The sequence below is a fragment of the Chiloscyllium plagiosum genome, chromosome 14 (genome assembly GCF_004010195.1).
Source record: "Chiloscyllium plagiosum isolate BGI_BamShark_2017 chromosome 14, ASM401019v2, whole genome shotgun sequence".
Lineage (NCBI taxonomy): Eukaryota > Metazoa > Chordata > Chondrichthyes > Orectolobiformes > Hemiscylliidae > Chiloscyllium > Chiloscyllium plagiosum.
The window spans coordinates 49,427,919-49,442,040 of record NC_057723.1 but is presented as its reverse complement, the minus strand read 5'-3'; the positions used below and the strand labels follow the sequence as shown (position 1 = coordinate 49,442,040).

General features: G+C 38.8%; 1 protein-coding gene across 9 annotated transcripts in view; it reads right to left on the bottom strand.

The window, feature by feature from the left end:
• arhgef37 (Rho guanine nucleotide exchange factor (GEF) 37) overlaps positions 1–14,122 on the bottom strand; it is a 231,892-nt gene that overhangs the window by 77,094 nt on the left and 140,676 nt on the right. For all 9 annotated transcript variants that reach the window (XM_043703767.1, XM_043703768.1, XM_043703769.1 and 6 more), the window contains 2 exons: positions 11,227–11,350; positions 2,464–2,611 (listed from right to left, as the gene is read on the bottom strand). In XM_043703767.1, coding sequence (XP_043559702.1) covers positions 2,464–2,611; positions 11,227–11,350 — 272 coding nt within the window. The remainder of the gene's footprint in view (positions 1–2,463; positions 2,612–11,226; positions 11,351–14,122) is intronic.

The following is a 14,122-nucleotide window of genomic DNA, read 5'->3' as shown; positions in this document are numbered from 1 at the left end:
ATGAAAGAGGTTAAGATGAAGCAAAAAAAAGTACGTTCATGACAGATATCTCGTGGATAATACACTTGAGGACCAGGCTGAACATAAGAAAGTTTACAGGCAAATTGACGATGTAAATAAGAGAAGTAAAGAAAGAACATGAGAATACACTACTAACTAATTTAATAATTCAAAATTAATTATGCACATGATATTAAAATAGGGGTCAGATGATTAGGTCACATTAGGCACCTAAAGGTGTAGGCAAGGACATGGGCTGTGGTATTAAATTAATAGTTACAAATGAATTTACAAATAAGAAAATACTATGCAGATCATGATGATAGAAAAGAATTAATATGGATATGTTACAAGTTTTAAATTGGTCATTGATAAGAGCTATTGGTTTGACTATTTATATATAAAATTGATGAGACTGCAAGATAGGATAAGTTGTATGGAAACATACCCAAGGAAATAAAAACAGAAATTGTGGAAGTGCTGGTCATATTTTTCCAAACATTTTTAGATTTAGATGGGATACTGAGGACTGGAGAAATGCAAATGTTACATCTTTTCTCACGAAAATAATATATAGATAAATTAGCAAATATGGTTCAATCAGTTTATCTATGTAGTTGGGGAAGCTTTTAGAAATGTTAATTCAGGCCAAATTAATAGTCATTTGGACAAATGTAGGTTAAAAGTTAACATGGATTTAACATGTCAGCAAAGTTCAAGGAATAACAGGGACAGTAGTAACATGAATACAAAATTGGCTGAATGACAGAAAGCAAAGAGTAATGATGACTCGTTGCTTTTTGGTGTTATGATATCTTGATAAAAATTAAAAATCAGATCTTGATGTACAGGGCACAATTTCAAAATCTGTGCATGATTCAAAACCTGGAATCATTGTACACCAAGACAGGTTGATTTGGAGCTGCAAAAGAAGATAAACAGGTCGGTGAATGAAAACACAAATGACAAATTAAATTTAATGCAGAAAAGTATGAATTGATTCATTTTGGTCGAAAATACAAAGGGAGAAAGGAAAGGGAGAGCAGGAGCAGAGGCAGCTAGGGGCTGGGTGCAAATGTACAAATATCATTTAAGGTGGCAGGACAGGTAGGCAGAGTGGTTAATAAAGTATACGGAATCCTGAGCCTAATATGCAGAAATATATGGCAGAATATTATAGGAGTTGCAGCAACATGGGTTATGGTGAGATTTGTGACAGAATCAGAAGAAAATTCCAGTGATGTTTATCTCAATGTCATCTTGCAGATATTTTTAATCAATCTGTTCATACATGTTATGACACACCTCTGTGGCAGATGGGACTTGAATCCAGACTGCCTGGCCCACAGGCAGGGACACTATCATTGTGTCACAAGAGCACTTGTGGTCTTTTACGCTTTCTACATTGTAGCGAGTCACCAAATAAGGTTGATAAACACCTTGTTAAGGACCCACCTCACTTTATTAACATCAGCTTCCAAGCTTACCAAATGTGCCAAACAAGCTGGGCATCACATAGAACTCAGAACAGACACCTGAATTCAGTTCACTACTTGCCCAGAAAGCTCTCCACATTGGATATTAGGTACCAAACTCTCAGGACATGCTTCATGAGCACCAGTCACATGCATCCCACATCCACCTTGTGGCAGAATTAATGTTGCTGCAAGGACTCTGTGTATTCAGAACATGTATCCGGTTCATGGACTGGCTCAGGCGGCATCTCTATGTCCTTCATTTGCTAACATACAGATGACTCACTCTGAGCCTAGCTGCTTGCTTACAGCCTCACTGATTTACTCTGCCTTGTCTTGTCTTTTTTCACTTTTCTCCCTCAGCTAAAGAGATTCCAAGCTCATATTATATCCATCTTGCCTTACTACTTAGTGCAGCTACAAAGGCAGGAAGCTTGCTCTCATTGTCAGTAGACCTCTGAGAGTCACAGAGGTCTACAGTACAGAAAAAAGCCTGTCGGCCCTCTGCCGTTCAAAAACAGCCATTTAATAATTATTCAAACTTCATTTTCTTGCACTAGGTCCATAGCCTAGTATTCCCTGGCATCACAAATGTACATCTAAATACTTCTTAAACATTACAAGGGTTTCTGCTTCTACCACCTTGACAGGCTGTTAGTTTCAGATTCTCACCACCCTCTGAAAAGGATTTTCTTCACCGATGCACCTTATAATTTTATATATCTCAATCATATTCTCCCTCAGGCTCCTCTGCTCCAGGGAGAACAACTCCAGTCTATCCAGTCTCTTTTCATAACTATGACTCTCCAGTCCCGGGAACATCTCTCCAGAACAATCATATCGAATTGTAATGTGGATTCCAGAACTGCATGCAATACTCTGTCTTATTAAACTTGCTTCATTATTTCCAAATGTTATACATGTTCAGATATATAAAGAGTTAAAGCCTCAGGAACATAAAATAAATATACTTATGCAAGGCTCCTACCCCACTTCATTGAGAGTGTCTGTAACTTCTTTCCAGATAAGTTCATTCCTCTTGTAGTTAGTTTCGAGTTGCAACATGTTCTCATAGTTTGCACAGTACTCTTTGTAAGCATCTTCCAGCTCTTGTTTGAAGGTGAGAAACACGTTGCCTGTCAGAAGAAAAACATCTATGAATCATCAGGGAATACTGTAACTTGAGGCAAATATAGATATATGGTTGAACAAGAGGAAAACACATTCCGGAGAAGAATGAGTAGTGAGATTCATAAACTGTTGACACACACACACACACAATGGACTTAATGAACTTGCTATATCCTAGAAACTTATATTGCTACTTTTGAAGCATTAAATATTCTTATACAATTAAAATATTATCTTTCTAAAGACTTTAATGTACTAGAAGAAAATCCAAATAACCATAAACTATTAGTTCAAGCCACAGGCTGGACTAAACTCAAAAATGTAAGGTCATCTTTCAAAATTCTCCTCTTTCATAAATATATTTACAATCAAAAGGTCAAGAAAAAAAATACTAGTTTTACAAAGACCTAGGCAGTTTTTTGTAAGTACCAGATCAGTCTGAAATAAGGCCAATGCTCGATGGTGGAACTAACTTGAGCATAACTTGTGAATTTTATTTGTAAATACTTATGGAACATAAAAAGATTGATATTTTAGAAATAAAATGTATTAAAGCTAAAAAAGCATTGAAACTTATTTTTGTTTTCAATTCATTCATTCATGGGGTGGGAGCATTGCTGACTGGACCATTATTTATTGCACATTCCTAGCTGACTTTGAACTACCTTATTGAACTGCTACATTCCATATGGTGCAGTGTCATCCACAACACCTTTAGTGAGAAAGTTTCCCAGGGTTTTGGCCCAGTGCCAATGAAGGAATGGTGACATATTTCCAAATCAGGATGGTGAATGGTTAATCCTTTTATGAAGTAGTAGTTATGGGTTTGGAATGTGCATTCTAAGGAACCTTGGTGAATTTCTGTAGCTGGAGCTGCTAATAAGCATTGGTGGTGAAGGAACTGAATGTTTGTGGACGTGGATGTGGATGGGGGAGTGGGCCCCTCTTGTGGCATAGTGGGACATCCAGGTTCACTTCCCAAATGCTCCAGAGGTGTGTAATAACATTTCTGAACAGGTTGATTAGAAAAACAGGCTAAATAAAAATGTTTTTAAAAATTCTCAAGCCGAACGCTTCATTTTGGATAGTGTCAAGCTTCCTATGTGCTGTTGGAGCTGCCCTCATCCAAGTAAGTAGGGAGTATTCCACTCAGATTCTGGCCTTGTAGATATTGAACAAACTTTGGGAATTTAGGATGTTTTATTTTCTCATCACATGATTCCTAGCCTCTAACCTGCTCTTGTAGCCACCTGTACTTAATATGACCAGTCCTGTCCAGTATTGGATCAACAATGACTAGCAGGATGTGGTAGTGGGGACTCATCGATGGTAATATCATTGAATGTCAAGGTGCAATGGTTAGATTTCCCTTTGTTGGAGTTGGTTATTGCTTAGCATATAAGTCACACCAATGTTACTTGCCACTTGTCATCCTAAATCTGGATATTGTCCTGGTCTTGCTGCATTTGGTCTAGGACTGTTTCAGTATATGAGGAATTGCAAATGATGCTGAACATTGTATAATCATCAGCAAACATCCCCATTTCTGCCCTTATAATGGAGGGTAGGTCATTGATGAAGCAGCTGAAGATGGCTGAGCTGAGGTTACTATCTTAACGAATTGCTGCAGAGATGTCCTGGAGCTGAGATGACTGATCTCCAACAGTCATCTTCCTACATGCCAGATATGACTGCAGCCAGTAGAGTTTTTCTTGAGATTTCCGTGAACTCCAGTTTTGTAAGGACATCTTGATGTCACACTCAGTCAAATGTGGCCTTGAACTACCTTACTGAACTGCTACACTCCATATTCCCCCTCACCTCTGGAATTCAGCTGTTATCCATGTTTGAAACAATCCTGTAATGAAGTCTGGGCCTGGCCAAACCCAAACCTGGCATCACTGAGCTGGTTACTACAAAGCAACTATTCTACCTGATAGCATCACTGATGACACCTACCATCACTTTACTGGGCAGAATCTTTAAATGACAGTTGTGGCTTTAGCTGCCAGTTGGGGAACCATTGAGAGACTCGTGTTGCTTATTTTAAGGAATACTTACCACATCTTTTCTAATTGAGCAGTTTTGTGGACAACAGCAGAATTTCCCTCTACTATTAGATTCCTGTTCAAATAGGGCGGGGGAAGCAATCTGGTAGAAGTTGCTGACCAAGCAGAAATGGAGCCTTCAAGGATGTTATATCTGCTGCTAGAAAAGTAACACTGGAGTATAGGATGCAGGAGTAAAGTACATGATGTATCATGAAATTGAAGTCATTGGGAGCTTTCGGGGGAGAAAGCCCTTAAGTGGACATTAATTGGCAGCAGTGCTTGTGGATTGAACACCTCAGACATTCTCATCTGTAATTTATTTCCAGCAGAGGGGGGGAAGGTGCAGGTATCGGGTATGCCTATATGCCATCTAATTATGTGCCCTTCCTACATCCCCACAAGCAGAAGATTTCATCCATAGCTGCAGATAACTTACAGGTATGCTATTTCTAAATTCTTGATTGTTGACTTGTCTGTGAAGGGTTAACGCACGGTTTAAAACAACAGTGATTGCTAAGGTTTTGGGTGTTAGTGTGTTAATATGCTTGAACTATAATAATTTGATGTTTATTTGTAGCCACATTGCTCCACAATTACTAACAAAATGAATGAAAAACATTTATAGCGAAAACTAACCTTGCTATTCTGATGTACCTTTCGCAGTTAAGAATGAAGCAACAATTTCAAAACCCTGAAATCGGGTCACCTTGCTTGAGACAAGGCAATGCCAAGGTTCCAATCGAGAACCTACCTACAGAACAGCTGCTTAACTGTGAGATAAGATGATGAGTCAGGGATCTGTTCAGAGAGTCGATTATCTTGTTTCCATGGTGAAAATGAACACACTTAAAGGAAAAAAAATGATGCTTTTCTCATAAGTGTGTGTTAGTATTTCTCATCTTGAATAGAGACAGAGACGCTCTTAATTGCATTAATTTGAAAAGAAAATCCAAAATTCCTGAGGAAGTGTGCCACTGGTATAACTCCAGCAAAGCAAACTCTCCATCAAGCTTCTTCAAATACCCCAAAAGCACATTCCAAATCCTGGAGATTAGGTCACAGTAGGCTGATTAATGCCTGAATGCAGTGCCAATCCCAATCTTCCTCTAAAGCCCCATGGAGCCTAAGATAAAAGGAGCCAATCTGTCTTTGGACAAGGTAATAGGATGCCTAATAGATTCACTCTCCTCGGTTAATAAAGTTTCAGGTTTCAAAGAATGCATACCAATTATGAACAGGGCATTCTTACTGGAATTCAAAAAAAAGGTAAATGGGGAAATTTCTGGTCTTCAATTAAAAGTCGCTTAAAATGTATTCACATACACAGAGAGTTAAAATAGACTTAATGCGTCAAATTCTGTGTCAAATCTCAGCTTTCCTTCCTGCACTCCACTGATCCAACGATCTTTGGAGGCAATATTTCCTTCAACTGTTTTACTGAGAGTCATGTTAGTTTACTTTAGTGGAGTGATTAGACAAATCTCATAAAATGTAAGTTTTTTAATGCAACTGTTTAAACAATTTAAATTCTGTTCAAACTGATGTTCTGAAATTATTAAATAAGCCATGTAAGTACTTTCTTTCTAACTAAAAATGTAATAGTGAATACAAGGACTGGAGGAACATATAAACGAACTTCACTTAAAAAACAATACTAACATTATTACATTCAAGGTTTGCGTAAAGATTGTTACATTTTACAGCGACTTTGCATTGTTACATATATATGATGCACAATATAGTTTAAAATGCCTTGCAATTCTTTTCTGCCTAATTGGATTAAATTCCTACTCAACATCAAGAAAAGATTCAAAATGAATAACAATTGAGTATATCAATCAAACAGAAACCTGTTTACTTTTGAAGACGAGCAATGTAGCCAGCTTTATTTGAAGGTATGAATCTGAAATCACAGATTGAGTTTTTTTATAAATCTAAATATTAAACCTGTTAGCTGTTATAGCAACTTGTATCCCTACAGCATTTTCTAACAGAAGGGCATTAAGCAGGAAGTGTAAGGATACTAATTAACCCAGGTAATGGGCATATCATTGGTTGACTGGAGAGCTAGTGTGCAACTTATAGCTTCTCTTTTTGGGAAGATCTACCGTACTAAGTGCCAATCAGGCACTTGACTAGCCAGTGGTATTCCCTTCCCACAATCAAGGAGCTTGGAGACAGAAATCCTGTCCCTATAGAGCTGCCAGCCAAGAAAAGGCATTAATTACCCATCCAGGGGTCTTAATTGGCAGTGAGCTGGGAAGGTTGTTCACCACTGTCTCCTATTCCTCCTCAATTCATCCACTGAAGTGTGGACAAATCAAGGACTCCACACAACCAACTCCAACAACTCCATTGCAGTGCTGTCAAACCCTTACACCATTCACAGACATTAAACCATTTCCAATAAATAGATTCATTGCTTTATTAGAATTATGGACAGAAGAATGTCAAGGTGTGAGCACTCACCCATTAATATTGCCAATAGTAGTTTCTAGGTTCAAACACGATGATGTGGTAGCTAATTCTGTGTTAATTTATGAATGAGGCAGAATGTCCAGGAAAGAGTTTGAATATCTAAATATCTAACTATGTAAATCGTCACTTGAATGATTGAGAAAAATTAGAATGTTAAGAAAGCTGTACAGATGGATAACAAACAGAAACTCCACTGAATAGCTAGCATGTTACATGATTTTACATTATAAAGCTTTTATTGTAACAAACTAAAAGTAACATTGAATAAACATTATTTTAGCATACAACATATACGCTTAAATACAGAAGATTCTTCTTTTAACTTTTAAAATGACCAAAAATTTCTCACAATAGTTATACTTTACCCTGTCCCATAAGTAGGCACTCTACTCTCCTGGAAATAGTTCAGAATGATTCTTAACACCAAACAACTTATTTCCTTTCCGTTTTCAACCAAGTAACTCCTAATCCTGACCAATGTGTGATGAATTAGAGGTTCCTTCCATGAGTTAAAACTATGCCAGTCTTTTTTAAAATCCTTACAACTTCAGTTGCTTCAATCTAACAGAGTTCTCCCACTTGCATTCTTGCATGGCAATCCATAGAGACTTGTTACCTCTATTTCTTTGGTCTCTCTTTGCAGGATACTGGCAGACTGGCTTGCCTGTGTAATTTAAGATAATTGTCAGGGTCAGTCTAATTAGGAAAACCTTGTGGTCTGATCCTTCAACTTCCTTATTCATCCTTTCCCGCTCAAGCCCATCTCCATGAGCCTTGTTTCCACTAAACATGCTGATTACTTATTGTTTAGGTGTCAATTCTATCTTGGAATGAAGTCAGTTTAAATTAAAATCATTATAGCCTGAAGTTGTTAGGCCTTCAGAGAACCACAGTTTCTGCCATTATTTGCTTGGGACTCAGTGAAACAAACTGGGCCCACTCTTAATGACTCAGAAATGCTCTTAGTCTATTCAGAACTGGTCACATGACCCCACTTCATTCCTTTATTATACCTTAAATTTGAAACACGTTCCCAAAAGATAACAATTTTACAAAATCTGACATTTTTAGGAGCTATTTTACAATACCTGACTGAACAGTATTTATTCTTAACTGCCTTTCAGAAGGTGTCTTCATAAACCATTGCTGTTGTTGCAGTATAGGTAAAACCAGTGTTGTTAGGAGTAGAATTCTAGGATTTTGATCTAGCAACAGTGTAGGAACAATCATATAGTTCCAAGTCAGAATGGTGCAAGGCTTAGATGAAAACTTCCAGATGGTGGTGTTTCCATACTACTGCTGCCATAGAGTCATAAAGCATGGAAACAGACCCTTCAGTCCAACCAGTCCATGCCAATCATAATCTGTAACTAAACTAGTCCCAACTGCCTGCACTTGGCCCATATCCCTGCAAACCTTTCTTATTTATTCAAATCTCTTTGAAACGTTGTATCTGTACCTGCATCCACCACTTCTTCTGGAAGAATGAACTGTACTGCAGAAGGAGTATTGATAAGCTTCTGCTGTACAAATTGGAGGTGGCACACTCTACAATCACTGTTTGTCAATGGTGGAAGGGAGTGAATCTTGATGGCAATGGAATGTGGTGCCAAATAGGTAGGCAGCTTCGTCCTGTATAGTGTCAAGCTCCTTCAATGTTTTTGGAGGTGCAATCATTCAGGCAAGTGGGTAGTAATCCATCACACTCCTGACTTATTGGCTTGGAAATAATGAACAGACTTTGGGGAGTAAGGATGCAAGTTACCACAGATTATCTGACCTGTCTCACGGTACCTTAAACAATTTGTGCATATGTTGTTCATAAAGTGTGATTCAGCGAAAGAGCAAGTGGAGGCAGGATTTTATTTAATTTGGGAAAATGTTTATTTTTAAATGTATGTGCTAAGAATAAAAACTAATGACCTTTGTGCATTCTGCAATTTAGAAAATGATTTATCTGTAAATATGTAATGATTTTAACACTGTAATCACAACACTTTTGAATTTTTACAACTAAATTGGAATTCAAATTACAAAAATAAATGACCTTGGCTGTATGTTTGTAATTTGTTCCTTTACAATATTCATGAAGCTGATGTGATAAACATTTTCAAAATAAATTATGCTTGTTAAGTGCGATGATATGGTACAGCAGATTTTACTCCCCCAGAGGTTGCTGTCTGAACAAATTAAAGGAACATTCCTGTTCTTTCTGGCTCCTTCCAACAATTTTGGAAGAGGATGGGTAATCCTGAAATTGGTCTTAGTTACTCCAGAGAGAAAGTGAGGGCTGCAGATGCTGGAGATCAGAGCTGAAAATGTGTTGCTGGAAAAGCGCAGCAGGTCAGGCAGCATCCAGGGAACAGGAGAATCGACGTTTCAGGCATAAGCCCTTCTTCAGGAGTTACTCCATCCTATATTAGCATAGCAAATGTGTCTAACCCTAGTTTCAGGTTGCACTAATTGATGGGGAATGTAGAATCTAGAATGGGCAGAACAATATTGGATTTTTTAACAATCCAATTGCTCACCTAAGACACAGGAGTTGCATAAACAAATTTTAAGGGCAGAAAAGTGGGAAAGGTGACTGTTTATTAGTTTTGACAAAAAATAACATTTAGATGTGCCAGTATCTATACATTAGTTATTTATTTAAAAAGCAATGTTTATAATACAATGTATACAGTAGAACTGTAATTCCAAATAAAGCTTTCAAATTTAGATCCGGCAACGAGAGACAAATCTAACTGCAAGTGTATGCATATTACAAACTATCTCACTTAAATCAATGATATAAGTTACAAGTTTTTATTTCCCAATGCCTATCAAACAGCATGTACCTTTTAACAGTCTGGATTTCCATTGCTCAATGCAAAACTGAGTAAAAACAGTACCATGGTTATAACATCAGGAATGCTACACTCTCAACTAAAAAGATTTTTAGATATTTGGCATTTGCACTCAGCTTTACCTTGGGCATGGTTTATCAACTGGTTAGTGAAAGAGAGGTCGAACTATTCAGCATTGATAACAAATCTAGCAAAAATTTTATGACATGACTTGCACAGAATGATTGACATTAATTTTAAGCCTGTGCAAGTCTTGAGCAGGGGTTGAGGAGAATATCTGAGCTTGTGACTTGAGGTATTTTAATTCCCAGACTTCACTTACATGGTGGGGTAAACAGCAGCCAGGAGCAGACAGGAATGTAAGTAAAGAAAACCAGACGCCAATGGCTACTACCAGGAGACAGCTTGCTAATAAGCAGTAAAGAGAGTTTAAAGGTAGACTCGCATGAAGTAAGGAGGAGAGTCTGGTCAGGAAGGTTGCCACATTCCTTGGAAGCCTAGTAGGACACTCTTGTTCTTCTTCACCCTGTAGAGCAAGGTTTTTTACTTCCCTTAGATATTATTTTTCCTTTCTGAGTGTGACAGATATCTGCCTTCACCTGGCAGCTAAGCCACTTCAGGTTTATGATAAAACCGATTATCCCCAAGAACTATGGAATTTAATGGTACTTCAGTTACTCTCCCAAACTCTCTCACAGTCTCTTGCATGCTGAAGACTGCCAACAAACCTTCTTGAATTTGCCTGCACCCTCATGGAGAGGTCCCTTATTCACATCCACTCTGTACCCAATCAAGGTTTGTGCATTGGGAAGGGGAATGCTGAAAACCACCACATGTCCCTTCCTTGAAACACATTTCACTGCCCAAACTTTACTGATGACCACTCACGAAGGCCCACATCAAACCATTACTCACTATACCTTGGGATTCACTGCCAATGCTAGGGATGGAACTCAGTACATTGCCAGCAGCAGGCACCGCTCCCAGTGACACTGCCTGCATTGGAGAACCACCAGAGAGCTTTTGGAGGATGGAGTTTCTGTGCTCTCTGGATCCCTCATCAGGAGGAATGTCTAACACTGGCCTGTTCAAAATCTACCATCACTTAATCTACCCCTGAGAATTAATACACCTGTCCATAACTGCTAATACCACTGTCACGTGAATAAAATCCAGGGGGTTAGAGCAAATAGATTAACTTATTTTTCCAAAGCTAATGTGAAATACTATTTGAAGAATTACTTATCAAGAGGACTTGATCAGATTTCCCAGTGGCTGCATCTTCCAAATTTTTGAGTAGATTGGAGGATACATGTAATACTTCATCAGTGCCTCCAAACAAGCCTTCCAGGTCCAAATCTGGCACCTAATCAAGAAAAACAAAATGTGACTTTGAAAATGTTTTGCATTTTAAGCTGCATCCAGCCATGACCAGTGGTTTGGGGGTGGGATTGAGTGTTTTTTTCATTGTAAGGAGGCCAAAAGAAACAGTGAATCCTGGAAATCTGAAATAAAATGGCAAACCCTGGAATTATGCATGTCAGCACCGAGTAAGTAAAAATGAGCTAATACTTCTAGTGGAATGCTCGCTCAAAATTCCTGCATTCTATTACAGTTTGAGTGGATTGTCCCATCCAAAATATTTAGCTGTTTTCCTCCTTTGGATATTGACAGTACATTTTTCATGTTTTCTGTTTTTTAGGAATTCGACCAAAGTTTTTCAGATTGAAACTTCTTGTTAGCAGAAGTTGTGACTAGGGCTGACTGTTTGGTGGTAATCATAACAGAAATATGGTAATGGGGCTAGTTTGAATATGTAGTTGATGTGAGCAAGATTTCAATAAGGACAGGGCAGCATGATCTGTAACTGTGACAGGGATCCCAGCACTAAAATCAGTCGCTCACGTCCTACAGGTTTTGGGCTTTAGGTCTCTTTTACACGAGGCTGGCACATGACTGAAGAAAGTTTCATGGCCAATCACATCTTGAAATTCACATTAGTAATATTTCCTTGCATAAATGATAGATTATCACAAAGCCATGACTAAAAGCATGCATAAAATAGGAAGAAACAATAAGTAGGTTACATCGCATGAGGAGACAGTCTGTGCTTTACACAACAAAGGTTGATGGAGTAATCAGAACTGTTGCAATATATTAAATATGTCATACATTCAATGATTTAACTCATATTTCAGAGGCTCATGTAGCTATCTCATCCACTCTCACAGCCAGAGTACTTTGTTTGAAGCTGACAACAATATTAGGCCAGAAACATGTTGCATTCTTGGGCAGGAGTCTGCCTTCAGAAGCAGCTGAACACTTTCATCAATCCTAAACATCAGAAGGAACGTTTGGACCTAGTCGTAGGCTGTCACCTTCCTGGGCATTGGAGGTTACTACCACAGAGGTCAGCTAATAACTGACAGTGAGTATCAGATGGAGATGGTGAGGTGAGAATAATATACAGTACATGGAAATGACTAATATTGTTTGAACTAGAGTTCCATTTTAATGGAATACAATATCAGACCACATTAGTACAAGTTATTTTTTGATATTACTATTTTTACTTTCCATCAAGATGGGTCCAATTTAAAAGTAGCCATCTAGATTCACGCTCCAGTTCATCAGAGGGAAGAATATAGACTTGGCACCCAAGGTAGGGCTCCTTTAGACTTCACTGATTGACGTACTGTGTGAGAGAGGGACAAGGTACTGCTTCAGGTGGGTGACAGGAGAAAGCAATAACCAAACAGAGTAGAAGATGGCAGAATTCGTAAGCAGCAGGAGTGTCTTGTAGAGAAACTGAGTGGAGTACTGCAAGAGATAAAATAACCTTCAGCACTCAGCTTTGCAGAGGTTCCTGCTACAATAGGTAAATTCTCAAACTTCTTTTTATATTTTCTATAGAATTCATGGTGGAAGATGAACACAGAAGTACAGCTACATAACTGGGGGCTTCTCAGGCATCCGAAACAGAGGACTCAATATCATTATATCATACTAGTGCACCTTTTGTTAACCCTGTTTTACCCACATTATTTGGTCCTTATGCAGAATTAGAAAGGGTGATTTTTGAAACTTGACAGAGCATGGCACTGAGCTTCAGGAGAAGGTGACAGAGGCAAAGGCAGTTATGAACAGTCTTCTTCCCACGATGGCGGACAGAGACAGCTAGACTAAGCATACAGCTGCAGGGCCTCTGTGAGTCTCAGCAAAGGAACTTTAATTTGTTTAAGCAGCAAGAAATATTGGCCTGCCTGTTGTTGTTACCCCAAAACAATGCACGGTCATGAACTGAGGATGGACAAGTCCATACCACTCATGTATACCACCATGGCTCAGGGTTTTGAATGAATGCATGAGTTCCTCCACTGACAGAATGGCCATCCTCATTGAGGAGTGTATGCAGCAGTGTTTGCTGAATGCCATGGTCTGCAGCATTGATCAGTCAATGATGCAAAAAGGCATGGAATGGTTATCAACTGCACCCAGGCAACAGTTCCCTTCAGCAATCCGGATGGCCAGCAAACAATTGAGGTAGCCACTGAAGTGAAAGTGTCTGCTCCCTCATAGATATGATCATTTTTATTAGTCTCCTTGGACTTGTTGTAGCAAGGCCCAGTGACAATGACTGAGTTATGCTAGCCATTGGAGATGCACAATTGACATGTACGTGACCATGATAACCTACAAAGGCATAACAGCCACAAGAGGAAAATGAACAGACTGCCTCCACTTCAGCTGGAGTTCAAGTGGACCACCACAAAGAAGTGGGTGACAGTTTCTTTATTTAGGGGATGTGGGTGTGGCTGACTGGGTGAGCATTTCCTGCCCGTCTGTAGCTGCCCTTGAGAAAGTGGCGGTGAGCTCCATTCTTGAATCCCTAAATTCCATATAGGCACACCCATAGTGTTGTTAGAGAGGTGAGTTCAGGATTTTGACTAGTGACACTGCAGCAGCTGTGATGTATTTCCAAGTCAGTGTGACTTACAACAGTACAGCACAGGATGTTGTGCCGTCCTTTTATCCTCCTCTAACATCAAACTAACCTATGTACCCTTCATTTTACTATCATCCATGTGCCTATCCAAGAATCACTTAAATATCCCTAACATATCTGACTCTACTACCA